General features: G+C 50.4%; 3 protein-coding genes across 6 annotated transcripts; 2 read left to right on the top strand and 1 right to left on the bottom strand.

The window, feature by feature from the left end:
* The first annotated feature begins 3,420 nt into the window (after window positions 1–3,420).
* Window positions 3,421–4,948, top strand: LOC117890997 (odorant receptor 47b). Its single transcript, XM_034796145.1, has 6 exons — window positions 3,421–3,548; window positions 3,610–3,778; window positions 3,832–4,352; window positions 4,417–4,624; window positions 4,680–4,838; window positions 4,898–4,948. Exons 1-6 carry the CDS (start codon window positions 3,523–3,525, stop codon window positions 4,946–4,948), a joined length of 1,134 nt encoding a protein of 377 aa, XP_034652036.1. The 5' UTR covers window positions 3,421–3,522.
* Window positions 4,949–7,452: 2,504 nt separating this feature from the next.
* Window positions 7,453–14,844, top strand: LOC117889774. Of its 4 annotated transcripts, none has more exons than XM_034794235.1 (18): window positions 7,453–7,636; window positions 7,695–8,042; window positions 8,110–8,524; window positions 8,578–8,720; window positions 8,909–9,095; window positions 9,471–9,583; window positions 9,664–9,939; window positions 9,999–10,175; window positions 10,302–11,066; window positions 11,176–11,644; window positions 11,733–11,908; window positions 11,970–12,148; window positions 12,218–12,357; window positions 12,423–13,098; window positions 13,163–13,332; window positions 13,387–13,644; window positions 13,723–13,848; window positions 14,431–14,844. In XM_034794235.1, exons 1-18 carry the CDS (start codon window positions 7,561–7,563, stop codon window positions 14,483–14,485), a joined length of 4,749 nt encoding a protein of 1,582 aa, XP_034650126.1. In that variant the 5' UTR covers window positions 7,453–7,560; the 3' UTR covers window positions 14,486–14,844. The 4 variants fall into 4 exon arrangements, with proteins under 4 accessions (XP_034650126.1, XP_034650127.1, XP_034650129.1 ...); XM_034794236.1 differs by having other exon boundaries at window positions 10,002–10,175; XM_034794238.1 differs by lacking the exon at window positions 10,302–11,066 and having other exon boundaries at window positions 14,431–14,843.
* LOC117892476 lies at window positions 13,937–14,240 on the bottom strand. The gene is made up of 2 exons (XM_034798728.1): window positions 14,180–14,240; window positions 13,937–14,123 (listed from the first exon to the last, which is right to left on the bottom strand). The coding sequence occupies exons 1-2, from the start codon at window positions 14,238–14,240 to the stop codon at window positions 13,990–13,992; spliced, it is 195 nt and encodes a 64-aa protein (XP_034654619.1). The 3' UTR covers window positions 13,937–13,989.
* Window positions 14,845–14,882: the final 38 nt, after the last annotated feature.

Consider the following 14,882-nt stretch of genomic DNA (forward strand, 5'->3'; position numbering starts at 1 on the left):
CTCCGCCCAATTGGAGCAGCTTCATTTGTCATTGGTTCACCATAATTTATGACAATTTACTCATTTCAGTCACACTCCAGTGCAGCTGCAAAGCATTTGGAGAGATGGATCGTGGTGGGGCCCGAGAACAAGTGAAAACTTTTGAAAATATAATCAGCCAAGCAGGTGGGAGCTGAGCTGGGCTGGTACGTATGTATGTCTGTGGTGGGGCTGCTCAAATTACACAGACAATCTGTTTGACATAAGCGAGTTATAACATATAAGGCAGCGGGGCCAACTCTTACCCGGCGAAGCCAAAAAAACAATTACAGCAAACTGGTTTCAATTAAAGACAGTTAGAGCCACTGGAAGGGGAAGCGCACAAAACAAATAACTATAGAAATATATGTATAGAGCAAATATATTGGCATCTCCTTGTGCCGCACGCTGCGTACGTGCCGCCTCCCTGTCCCGCGGAGTCTGATCCGCTTCAGCACCAGCACCAGCACCAGCACCAGCTACAGCCCCTGCCTCATCATCAGCTCCGTCGTCTGGGGCAGTCTCTGTCTCCATTCCCATCTTGTCTAGGCAATAATTATACTTTAGTTGGCGACGCCGCTTCGAATGCATTCAACTATTTGCTATTTGCTTTAGCTGCATTTACAGTTTTGGTTTTTTGTTGCTGTTGCTGTTGCTGTTGCTAGTGCCGGTGCCGCCCGTCATTTAGAAAGTTTCAGTTTTGTAGATCTCCATCTAATGATATATACCCCCCGCTCCGCTTGGTATTTACTTCACATTATCTCAATCCATATACAGTTCTAGAAAATGGGCCTTCGATTTTCTGTTTCTGTTTCTGTTTTTGTTGTTTTTATTCTCTTTTTCTCTTTCTGTTTCTGTGCACTTTTATGACGATCGACGATCGACGATCGAGGTTTGCCTTGGCCTATCTGCATTTTATGACTCGACTCTCGATGTCCGAATTAGTTTTTTGTGTTCTCGTAACGGTTACGCTTTGAATCTGAATCTTTGAATCTGAAATCGACTCTGATGCTCTGCCCCTGGACACCACTGGAACGATCGTTTATCTGTGTGTCTGTTTGGTTGGAATACATTTGTGGACCAGTTAGCAATGCGTTACCTACACACAATTACCGGCGTATCTGTTTGCCATTTACCCATACATCATCCATAAATCCTTAACTGTAAAACGAAGTCAGGTTCAGGTCCACATCCACAGCCCCAGCCCCAGCCACATCCCCGTCTATGTCCATGTCCATGTCCATGTCCAGCCAGCTCAACTTATGCAAACTTTAGGCACACGTCGCTGCCCGGCCTGGGGCTGCGGTGCCGTCGTCTGATCTGCAATGCCGCGCTGCTGGCCTGCTGCTGACGCGGACAGCCGGTAAACCAGTTCACGTCTGGGATGCACAGCAGGATTGCAACTGTCCTCTGTCCTCAGTCCTCTGTCCCATCCCGTTCGCTGGTGTATTTTAATCTGGCTAGTTATTGATACGCTTGTAGCGGAACGGTGCTGCAGCCTGAACCAACTTGCAATTGTATTCATAAATAACGATTGAAAAATGTGTTCTTGTTTCCACGTCTGCGGTCGTCGGCCACTTATTACGAGTACCAATTGCTTCTGCAATGAACATGAAAATCTGCTCGATCCACCAAAACGGTTAATGGAGGATGCAAGTACCTCCACTCCTTTATCTACTTGACATTAGGCCACGCGAGATGCTATTGCCATAGACTCTGAGAAACCATTTCAACCTTCGTGTTTGCGATTATTGAATAAATATTTCGTTATGATTTGGATAGAATCATTATCAAGGCATCCCATGGCGTGGGGAGGCATAACTCTGCACAGTGGATCAATGGCAAAGTGGCGATGGGGTTGCGTGCATCCTGAACAATGGCTTTATTACCCTTCGGGCTTCGGGCTTCTGGCTCCTGGCTTCTGGCTTCGTTCTTCGGTAACAGTTCCGTTGCAAGGCCTATCCGTCCATCTTGGTCCCTGTGATTGACAGCAAACAAGCCAAATGCATTTCAATTAACTGCTAACCGCTACAAATATTTCCATTTGTGTGCAGGTTTCCCCTGGCTGTGTGCGTCTGGTCAGGTGTGCTCCGTGTTGGAGCCACTTTTTTCGTGACCAAAGCGTAGCAAAACCAAACTGAAGCGAACCCGAAGCCGAACCCGAATCCAAACCCGTAGGAGAACAATTCCAGAACAGCGGTCAACTCATCAGTATGCTGTATAAATTAGAGCATCAAACGGCGCTTTGGCAACTCGGAATACTGGTCTATACTGTTACCTCTGTGGCCGCTCTTGCCCCATCAGAATTCAACGGCTGTGTGTAGACGTGCCTCTGCATGTGCCTCTGCCTCTGCCTCTGCCTTTGCCTCTCCATGTGCATGTGCATGTGCATGTGATGCATCGCTGCTGCAATCGCTCCCAGCACTTGAATCCCGCACAGAGTTCAATGGCGAGTCATCGACGCAACTTGTGCATATATTGTAACTAAATTGATATCAATTTGTTATAATGGCTCTGCCATTATGGGCCGATTATATGGTTAAGCTGGCCAGAGCCAGTGCCAGTGCTGGTTGGTTGCAATAAAAAACACTTTATTATGAGTACGACTATTAACAAAGGAGGCTTGTGCCAATGCTTGTCTGGATGCGACTGGGAATGGGAATGGACTGGGAGTCAATAGCCCACAAGTGGATGGGTTGGCTCGTCATGGGTAATCCTAGATTGATTCCAATGGCCTTGCTAAATGCTGCACCGAGGAGCACGGAGCACGGAGCACGGAGCACCATGCCATGCCATGCCACAGCAGTGGAATTACCGTTTAAAACGGATGTTAAGTTGTCCGTTCCAGACACGACACCCGAGTGGCAGCAAACTCGTTGCCAGAACTAGTACTTAGTTGCATCCCACCAGTGTGCTGGAGAAATTTGAATAAAGACCGCGACAGCGGTCGAACTGGATTTATGTTGTGTGTTCAATTCTCGTTATGGATGTCCCCCGGCAGCCTGCGGCCTTGCTGGGGCTCTTTCCTGATTAAGTCATAAATCATTATCCACGTTACGTTTATGCAAATCTGTACACTGCAAGTGTGAATCCACAGGAAGCTAATTACTCAACGCAAGTTGGTTGCACTCAAATCTACGCTTTCGCTGGTTTTTTTGTTGCTTTTATAGGAGATTTTTGAGCTGAGCTTAGCACACAGAGAGTGACCAATGGGCCCATCACATCCTCGTAGCTCATGGCAGTGCGATTTCCAACAGATGTTTTTTCTGTTTATTTACTTCGTGGGCGTTGCCCACAAAACGTTTCCACATTAACATTATAATTAGATCCCTGCCGTGGTTCGTACTATAAATAGGACCTGGCCGACAGGCTGGCGTACAGTTTAGATCCAGACCGATGGCAGACCTCGACTATACATCACATCTTCGCCTGATTCGCGACTACTGGGGCGAGTTCCGGTCTGTGCACGGACGCAAGAGGCCTGACCGAATCCCGCGTCCCGTCATGCACACCCAACGCGCCTTCCTGGTGTACGTCCAGCCGATTGAAGGCCATCTCTAGCTTCATTTAACATCTTAAATATTCTTGCAGTGCGATCTGTCATTATCCCAACAAGAAGATGACCTCCAAGCCCATGTACCGACCGTTCAACTGGTTTTTCCTGTGCAATCAGGCGCTGATGTTCACGGCCATGGCCTGTGCTGTGCACGAGTCCACGAACATCATCGACATGGGTGACGACCTAGTGTGGATCATTGGGGTAAGAGTAATCCAAAGACTCCACAATAAATATCAACATTAAATGCCCTTTAGGTGGCTCTGATCTGGACCAAATCATATTTCGTTCATGAGCACGCCAACGATATTGACGAGGTCATAAGGGACTTTGCCTACTACGACGAAGTGGTCCGTCCGAGCCACGATGACGATGAGATTTTGGAATGGCAGAGCTACGCGTACATCATAGAGTCCTACATGAGCATCAGCTTTTTTGCACTCGTGCAGATGTTCAGCATTGCCATTTGCTTGCAGCCGCTGTTTGGCGAGGGCCGACTGCCGTACCACGTGCTCATGCCCTTCGACTGGCATCGGCACGACCTCCACCCGTGGGCGCACTGGGTGGTCTATGTGTGGCTAAGCCTCAGCTCCCACCACAACTTGTCAACCATTCTGCATGTGGAGATCGTAGGCGTCAGCACGGTCATCCAGACAGCACTCAATCTCAAGCTACTCGGCATTGAGCTCCGAAAGTTGGGCGATCTCAAGTCCCTTAGCGACGAGCAATTCCACATTGAGTTCCGTCGGGTGATTCGCTACCACCAGCACATCATCAAGTGAGTGGTTGAGTGGCTCAGTGGTTGCTTCCTCCGCTAATCGAATCCCCATCTACAATTGCAGCTTGGTGGACAAGGCCAATCGTGCGTTCTACGCCACGTTCATTACCCAGATGATAGCCAGTTTTGCAATGATCTCGATAACCACCTTCGAGACAATGGTAGCCGCTGAAACTGATCCCAGGATGGCCTTGAAATTCGTGATCTTCACTATGATCGTGTTCATCCAGTTGTCCTCTTGGTGCACGGCCGGAAGCTACGTTCTCCATCTGGTATGTCTTCTGCCATCTCCTTGGGATGCATTGTCATTGTCACATTCACTTTCAGTCCACGGAGATCGCTCAGGAGGCGTTCGCAATCTCCGACTGGCACACCAAGTCTGTGCAAATTCAGCGGGATCTCGGCTTTATCATTCTACGCGCCCAGAAACCATTAGTCTTTGTGGCCGAGCCGTGTATGCCCTACACTCTGGGAACCTACATGATTGTAAGGAGAATCTAACGAAAATCTAATTACTTTTCCAATTACATTTCCCTTCTTTGCAGGTGCTCAAGCAATGCTATAGACTACTCGCCGTGCTGCGCGAGGCCATGTAGTGGATGAACATCTGCAAATTAATTTGTTAAATTAGTTTCTAAGGTTAGCAATAAATACGAGTGTATTTGCTTATTGTTTGCTCTCTAGGAACTAGCCAGTAACCTCCTGATAGAGATTTCAGCAACATTTGTTCACAGGAACTCAAGTGACTCAAGTTGATTGAACTCTTCTATGGTTAGTTGGGGTTCGGTTCGTTTTGGCCATCATTTTGGATGATAATATTTTGCTATACGCTTCAAAAATTGTGAACAAACAGAAGCAGCGCAGAGGCTGAATTTAACATGAATTTATATGACATTATTCATTGTTCTTAATGATGCTGATGATCTAATGGGGCACCCGAGCAGTCACGCGAATTCCCAGCTGGGTTCAATGAACGATCCAACCACCCATCGAGACACTTATCAGAATAAATCACGACATATCCATGACAGGTGTAACAATCGATCGATCTGCTTTAGTAAGACCCTCTGGCTGATGCCTGACTTCTATGAGAAGAGAAGAGCTCCAAGAGGATACAGCTTAGCCATCTTCCAGTATTATTTTCGAGCTTGTGGGTAGAACCAATGCCATACGAATGCTCTTCTTGCTGCTTGGGTTCCATGTAGATGCTGACCATATGTGCAAGTGATTTGTGAAAATAAAAGTTCGGGGCACCGGGGTGACGTTTGCATTTGCATGGCTCGTTTGGCTGCTGCCGCGCCCAATGACACTCGGTGGCAACAATGGGGGCGGCCTACGCACACCCAGCGGCGACAGGTGCACCTGTCGAGTAGGAGGAGATGCTGCAGAGTGTCTCTGGCTGTTGGCTGTTAGCTGCAGCCAGCCTCGAACTTATTCAGACGTGACACGCATTGTCATGTGCTGACCCATCGCGGCACAATGAAAATGAAGAGCGGTGATCGTTTAGCTGGACATGGAGGCAGCTCAGAGCAGAGCAGACTCTGCTGCTGCTGCTGCTGCTGTTGCTGTTGCTTTTGCATGCCCTTCAGAGTTGGGAAAGTCGCCCATGTCCATGAAACGTTCAACGGCCAAAGTGTCATTCGGGCAGAACGGAGAGGCTGAGCTGCCTCAAACCATGGGGCCTGGCATGGGGATCCAACACACCCAATTCGGGTTGGAGTTGGAGTGGATATAGAGAGGTTGGGTGGCTTTTGTCAACTCCGATCTGTTCTGTTCTGTTCTGTTCTGTTCTGGTCTGCTCTGGTCGGGTCTGGTCGGGTCTCGTCTGTTCGCCGCACTGATTAACATTTGAATGGCAATCCCCCAACATATAAATGTGTGTGGTACGCGTACGAGTATGTATGGGGGGGAGCATTTAGAACATTGTTCATTTGGCTCTTTGTTGCCGTCTCCACATCTAATTAATTCCCCTTTCTGACTATTGTTGCCATGGAGTTGTTGCCACGACTGCTGCCCCCGCTAATGGTAATCGCAATGGCCAGAACTCTGCCCCAGCACTGGCAATGGTAATGGTAATGGTAATCGCAATGGTCCAACCACCGATCCCATGCGGAGTTCAATTTCAGAATTCAGTTTGTCGCGCCATATTCTAACGATCGGTCGGGTCTGGTCCACATACAAAACAAATATAACCATTAGCCGCCAGTTCATTTCGATTGATATAATTGCAGTGGCTTTATCCTTGCTCATTTAAAGGGTATTCACATACAATCTACATATATACTCGTAAGGTGTTTGATTGATTTACTTGATTAGTTGAGTGCTTGAACCTCAACAAGGATATTTAGATCTAAGGATCTCAAATTCGAACTTGAACTGAAACGAAGTAAAGTGTTAAGTGGAACCACGTGCCAAGGACTCTAGTGATTTAGGTTATAGAGGATCAAGTAATAATTTAGTGCACAAATAATTTATTTTTGTTGGTTTATCCCTACAAGAGAACCTAAACGGATCCAAGTATATGCAAGGATAACGCTCATTATGTGTCTTCAAAGTGCTGTGTCCTTTTGCTTTGTTGCTTTGAAGAATTTCACAAAAGTTTGAAAAGAATTTAGTAAAACATTCAACGCTCGGCTCTCTCTTCAGTCGGAGTACAGCCACCGCTCTGAGGTCAATGGCTAATGCTTTTCCAAAAAAGAAAAAAGAGCAACTGCCACTCAGGCATTGTGTGTGTTCTGGGGAGAGCATAAATAGAATTGTGGACAATAAGCCGGAAGCGACATCCGGAGTCGTGGATCGATATGAGTCGAGCGACACGTAGCTTGGTTAGATTTTAGTTTAATGATCCAAATTCACGTTACGCATGGTGCACATTATGGCTGCAGACACAAATTTTGTTTAACTCCACTGCCACTGTTCACGGGATTTTCCCCCCAACACTTTTCTGGTTCGGTTTGGGAGGGGAATTTCTGCTTATTGAGGTCGCATATTTCGTGTCATTTTGTCAGCCAATGAACTAATTAGATGATGTCGGATAAAGCAGCGCGACTAACCACCACGAGTTTGGGTTCTGTTTGCAATTTGTAGGTGGAAAACACGCAGCAGAAACGAGACGAGACCCCACAGATCGAGGCCAATAATGCCGCGATCCAGCTAGGAATCCCCCACAGACCACACAGATCGATATCGGAATCGAAACGATTATAGAATGAGACCCAAACTGGGAATGCATACGCTGCTGACGCTGACCCTGCTGGTCTGCCTCAGCCTAACAGCAATCCAAGGTGAGTGAGGAAGAGATTCTTCGTGAGACTTGTCTGAGATGCTCTCCCTCCTTGGCAGGCCAAACCACCTGCAAGAATGGCCTGGGGCGCGTGCTGTACGAGCGCCTGCCCAATCAGCAGCTTCAGGGCTACGATGACGATGTGGTGCGGGACACGGCTCCGCCCTTCAGGGTGCTGGAGAAGTGCCAGGATCTGTGCTTGCGCGACCGGACGGGCACGAACAACATGGTGAGAACCTGCACCAGCTTCGACTTCCAACCGGGCAGTCGGATCACCTCGTTTGGCGGCAACTCCGAGTACGAGGAGTCGCTGTGCTATCTCACCTCCGAGCAGGCAGGACCCGAGGGCATTGGCAGCTTGATGCTGGTGCCCAACAGCGTCCACTTCAACGAGATTTGTCTGACATGTGAGTGTGCCGAATGGTTGTGGCTCGAATTGTAGCTAATAATGAATCCCGTTTGTAACGTTTACAGCCAGTCGACCGGAGCGGGAGTGTCCCAGTCGGCGGTACGTTTTCGAGCGGCATCCGAGGAAGAAGCTAAAGCTGCCCATAAGCGACATCAAGGAGATCACGGCCGCCAATCGGTCGGACTGCGAGGACAAGTGCCTCAACGAGTTCTCCTTCGTCTGCCGATCGGCAAACTTTGACTCCACCATGCGCTCCTGCACGCTCAGCAGATTCACGCGACGCACCCATCCCGAACTGATGGAGGATGATCCCAACTCGGACTACCTGGAGAACACCTGCCTGAATGCCGAGCGGCGCTGCGATGGCCTGGCCGTGTTCGTCAAGGAGGAGAACAAGCGACTGGGTGGCCCCTTCGAGGTGGACATCTTCAACAATATGACGCTGGAGGAGTGCCAGACGATGTGCCTGCGTGCCGAGAAGTATGTTCCAGCCTGGCCTAATATCTCCATTTGGCTAATAACACTAATTGCAGATACTTTTGCCGCTCCGTGGAGTTCGACGATCAAAGCAAGCAATGCATTCTCTCCGAGGAGGACTCCATCTCGCAGAAGGATGACATTAGCATCAGCTCGAGTCCAACACATCATTTCTATGATCTTGTGTGCCTCGATAATCGTAAGTGGCTCCCGTGCAAAGACTCCACTCCAGCCGTGGCTCTCTTGGAGCCAACGACAACGGCGACAACAAGATTATAGTGCTGGAGTGGTGGAGTACCACGCAACGGTTGCTTCTTCTCGGCCATTTCCACATCCATTTCCATTTCCATTTCAATGTCTATGTTGTATGTTGTATTCCCGTTGCAGAACGAGCCAACGATTATCCAGATAACTCCGTCACCTCGCACCTCTTCTCGAGCGGCCGTCGGCCAGATACAGCATTCCAGCGTTACCGCAACTCGCGTCTCGGCGGCGAGTTTCACTCAGAGATCACCGGCCGTTCTCTGAGCGAGTGCCTGGACGAGTGTCTTCGCCAGACGAGCTTCCAATGCAGGTGCGTCTCATGCCGTTGTCTTGGCCTTAACCGTTGTACATTTCTTGCTTGTACCCTCTACTCTTCCATCAGAAGGGTTACCTTAGCTATAAGAGTTGTAGGTTTGTGTAACTGGCAGAACAGCAAAGATATTTCATCTCTCTTTTCCCATCACTATCAAAAGTATCTGCAAAACAATCAGCATTCTGTCTCAAGTAAAAGGCAAGGCGTCTCATAGTCGGAGTGCTCGACTAGAGTAGTTAGTCTTAGACTTAGTTGTTTTATTTTACTGTTGCTTTTGCCATCGTCTTCTGCCTTACTAACCCACGTACCCATCCCCCTTTCCCGCTCAATGACTGCCTCTCCGCACTCACCCATTTCCACACTAAATTGCAGGTCTGCGGTGTACAGCGATCGCTTTCGTACTTGTCGCCTCAGTCGGTACAATCAAAAGGACGGCATGCGCATTATATACGATGCTGATTATGATTACTACGAGAATCTAATGTGTAAGTGGCTACGAGGAGGTGCTAATGGACTGGCTAGTAATCTTTGGCACTGGCTTCTTCTCCTCCTGTCTATCTTCCAGTGAATGTGGTGGGCGGCGGCGGCGCCGAAGGCGATGCTGGCCACGGTGGCAGCGGCGCTGATGGCAAGCGACCTGGAGATCAGTCGGGCAGCAACTGGAGACAGCCTAATAAGCACGACGATCGCTATGGGTCAGGTGGTTCAACTGCCGTTGGAGGCGGAACCCATGGCGTGGCGGTTGGGACTGGGACTGGCGGTTCCCGTTTGCCTGCAGGCGAGGGCATTGACTATGGCCGACCATACGATCGCTATCCAGGCTTTGCCGCCAATGAATATGGTACAAATATCTCCCAATAGTTAGTGTTTTCGGATGATTTACTATAATTCCTACCTTAGCAGATCGATATCCGTATGGAGGTGCTGGTGCTGGTGCTGGCCTTGGCGGTGATCGCGATCGAGATCGTTATCCACCTGATCGCTATGGACAGGGTGCAGGCGGAGGCTCTCGCTACCCCAGCGGAGGTGATGGCATGGGATATGCTCGACCCTACGATCGCTACCCCGATGATTATGGTAAGTGATCTTCCTTCATGGCCAAATGGCATTCTAAAAACCAAGTAATGACACCTAAAGCAAAGAATTGACAACACCTCGCCTTACTGACAACTAATTTACTAACCTAACCTAACTCCACATCAGATCGGTATCCAGCTGTGCCAGTGGGTGCCAGTGGTGACCGCGATCGAGATCGAGATCGCGATAGGGATCGAGAGCGCTATCCCGGCGATCGGGACCGCGACCGAGAGCGTTATCCTGGCGATCGGGAAAGGGATCGTGATCGTGATCGGTTCGCTGATCGTTATCCGCCTCCGGATCGGTATGCGGATAGATATGGAGACCGGCGCTATCCGGACAGGGAGAGAGAGAGGGATCGGGATAGGCTACCCTTCCGTCCGCTGCCGTATCCGGGCATCAATGACAACACTCTGCCCAGCGATCTGCCGCACACAAGGCCCTATCCCACGGATGACGATGCCCCGTTTAGGCCCTACGGCTATGGCGGTAGCCGCTACGGAGACAACAGATACGACAGTCGCTATCCCCCGCGCTATCCACCGCCAAACAGGGAGCGAGATCCCATCGGCGGCTACACTGGACGCGATGCCCCAGACAGCATATTCCCGGACAGACGGTATCGGCCCTCTTCCATGGATCCGGCAAGGTATCCATACGCGCCGGACTCCCGAGGACCACCGGGCCGATACGACGATATTGTGCACAGCGCCAGGCGCCCCGAGCCGGAGTCAGCAAAACGCTATCCACCAGCACCCATTGCACCCACGGGCAGTGCCAGCAAGTACGCCTCGACTCCGAACCGCTTCCCGGTAGGTAACGATCGCTATCCCATGGACATCTACAAGTACGGCAATCGGCTGGGACCCAGCGATCTAGGCAGACGTCCGGGTAAGTACCCGGGACTAACCAACTACCAGCCCAGAGACACCATTAACCCAGGCGGAGACGCAGCACAGTCCAGCAAAGATTAGCACTGACACAGAGACTCTTCATTTAGGATTGGATCGGCCGCCTCCCATCTACGACTACGACTATGAGGAGCGCTATGGCGACAGGTATGGGCCCTACGATCGCGAGTATGATGGACCACCGGGACGACGACCTGCTCTGGGTGGCCCATACGGACGCTACGACACGCCCTTTAATCGTCCGTATGGAGGCGGTGGAGGTGGCGGCAATGGCCTAGATGATCGTCCCATTCCGCTACCCGGCATCGGTCTGTCCCACCCACCAACAGCTTATGGAGGAGCTGCTGCTCATGTGGGTGTGGGCGTGGGCATTGGCGCGGGACCGCCACGGCCACCGATAACCCGTTGCGAGGAGAGCGACAACTTTAAGCAGATAGCCGCCAGGCACAAGATGCGCCGCCACTATGTACGTCGCACACTGGTCGTGCCCAGCCTGATCCAGTGCGAGCGGGAGTGCATCGAGAGCCGCGACTTTGTGTGCCGCAGCTTCAACTACAGGTACGTGTTTGGGTGTAGCTGGAAGATACATGGCAGATAGATGATACAAGAGCGGCTACAAATAACCGAACGCGAATTCAATTTGCAGAGACACAGCCGCCTCCAGCTATGAGGATCGCGATCGCGATAGGGAGTCCTCCAATTGCGAGCTGAGCGACAGAGACTCGCGGGAGCTGGACATTCACGATCCGGGCACCTTTGACGCCTCCAACTATGATTTCTATGAGCGCAGCATCGGACGCAGCGATGGCGAATGCATGGATGGTACGAGATTAATATTTAATTGCATGAACATCCCGAAATGTATGAATAAATTACCCCACAGTGACGCAGACTTGCAACGAGGAGGGCATGGAGTTTACTATCCGTACGCCAGAGGGATTCTTGGGACGCATCTACACCTACGGCTTCTACGATCGCTGCTTCTTCCGCGGCAATGGGGGCACCGTCAACGTCCTGAGGATCAGTGGTCCCCAAGGCTATCCCGACTGCGGCACTCAACGCGTGAGTCACACACTGTTCAGTGATGAGCACACAGATCTATGATCACTGATCACCTATCTTGTCTTCTAGTATGGCGACACTCTGACCAACATCGTGGTGGTCCAGTTCTCGGACAACGTTCAAACGAGCCGTGACAAGCGCTACAACCTCACATGCATCTTCAGGGGGCCTGGTGAAGCCGTTGTTAGTTCCGGCTACATTGGAGCAGGGTAAGAAATCATCTCTTAGCTACTTTCCTGATGTTCTCCTGTATTTATACGATCCCTCTGTGCAGTTCCGGCAGTCCTATTCCCATAGAGTACCTGCCAGCCGAGAATACGCTGAGCTCCAAGGTTCGACTCAGCATTCTGTACCAGGGCAGACCGACCACGACCATAGCTGTGGGGGATCCTCTGACATTCCGGCTGGAGGCCCAAGATGGTTACAATCATGTGACGGACATTTTCGCCACGAATGTGGTGGCCAGGGACCCGTACTCGGGTCGCAGCATACAGCTTATAGACCGCTTTGGCTGCCCGGTGGATCCCTTCGTCTTTCCGGAGCTGGACAAACTGCGCGATGGCGACACCCTGGAGGCTCGTTTCAATGCGTTTAAAATACCCGAATCGAACTTCTTGGTCTTCGAGGCGACAGTCCGATCCTGTCGGGAGGGTTGTCAGCCAGCATACTGCCCAGGGCCGGCGGGTCGACAGGAGCCCTCGTTTGGGCGCCGCAGACGGTCCCTGAACGCCACCGACATGGCTGAACTCGAAACTGTAACTGAGGACGGAGCTCAGGCTCTGGCTTTGGAAGGAATCAAGCCGCTGGATGCCGCCAGCTCGGAGGATGTCATCGTTGTGAACAGCACCACGGTAAGCGCCACCCTGGGACAGGGCCAACTAAATGACACGCAGACGGGAGAGAAATCCAAGGAGAACGAGGAACCGGAGCAAGTGCGCGAAATGATTGAAGTGAGCAAGGGGGAGGGAGGAGACTGATTGTGCAGTGACTGATTGATTGATTGATCCCTTGTAGGTGTTTGAGACGCGCGAGGAGATCGAAAAAGAGTCCTATCCCCGCAAACTGGTGGCCCCCGTGGAGACGGTTTGCATGACACCGGCAGAGTACCATGGCCTGATCACGGCCATCATTCTGCTGATGATCCTTCTCTTCAGCATCACGCTGGTTGCCGGCCTGGGCTACAGGTGAGATCAGAGAGCATAGAAATTTGTGATGACTCAATTATGATATTCCCTCAGACGCTACTGGAAGTCCATCTCGAAGAACCGACTGGTTGACCGCAACTCGCCGATCCATTCGCTGGGCCACTCCCACTCTTCCATACGCACACACGAGCGCTTCACAGAGATCGGACACATGCCCAACATGACTGGAGGTGGTGGTGGTGGTGGAGCTGGGGGCGGAGCCAATCAGAGCGCATCGAATCGGGCCTCGAACGCCTTTCGCACCAACATGTCCATGTTCGGCGGCTCATTACACAAGACTTTTGCCACGGGGTGAGGATCACTATCTGCCTGCCGGTCTGTCGGCCACCCCAAACCGGTCCACTTATGGGGTGTTTAATGTCTTTACAGCAACTTGGCGCGCATGTGCCAGCTGCCAGTTATAAATCCCATGCGTTCCGCGGGGCAGGGCAGTCACCAGTTCGAGGATCCCAGTGAGCCGATCTACACCGATCCCTCGCTCTTCGAGCGCTCCAGGCAAGTTTGCATCCAGATCAATCCCATCCCTAGGAAACCCAGAATCGAGCATCCAGCAAGCACTGCATTCAGCATTCGCAATTGTAAATATTTTCATGATCTTGGCATCTTTTATTTCGACGTTTCACCACAATCACACAATCACAAGGGACGGCAAGTGCAGAGTCCGCCCGGATTGCAAATGCCATCCCGTCCGCCTGCTATCTGGCACCTGGTCGAGCACCAGTCGCCCTGCAGGTGGCACACGTTGGGGATTGTGGGCAAATCGCCTAAAACTAAACAAACAAAACATTAACTCTCATTCACTTCCCTCCCGAAAGGAGCGACTCACAGTTTTGGGCACTGGCCAACCAGACTAACAACAGAAAGACAAAGAGCCGCAAGTACTTCATGCTGACGTGCGCTTATATTGAGGGACAAATCAAGACTAAAGTCAAACTGGGGTCTGGCCTGCGATAAGCCCTATCAGAGCATCGCATCTTGTGCGCAACTCTCACTCTTTCACGAACACTAAATTGCTTTAAATTATTTTAAATTGCTGATTAAAGTTTGCTTGTTTGCCATTGCATTTCCATTTCACAGATCGCTGAGAAGTCTCACCATGGTGGCGGAGTCCGAAGACAATCAGGAGGTCTAAAAGTGCACAAGAATATCTGACGTTTGCTCGTCCGCTTGTGATTAGTTGTAAATAAGCTAACAGTTTTAAAACTTCACATAATCCAACAACCAAAAATATGAACACTCAATTTATAAACGCTAGCTAAATGCGTCGGGGATCCTCGAATATTCTTGGATCCAACAACTAGCCTAAGAACTGCGCAACAGCCGTACAATAAAACATCAAACATTCTTCTTACGAACGTATGCTATTAAACATAGTTTATCTAAGGCTAACAACAGACAACAGCAACACAAATAAACCATTATTCGCTATACAAGCTAAGATATACATTTTAAATGCAATAAAAACCAAAACCTATCCATATACGAGTCTGTTTGTGCAATATTCTCTCGAATTTACTCCGCCAAAGGAA

The sequence above is a fragment of the Drosophila subobscura genome, chromosome E (assembly GCF_008121235.1).
Source record: "Drosophila subobscura isolate 14011-0131.10 chromosome E, UCBerk_Dsub_1.0, whole genome shotgun sequence".
NCBI lineage: Eukaryota > Metazoa > Arthropoda > Insecta > Diptera > Drosophilidae > Drosophila > Drosophila subobscura.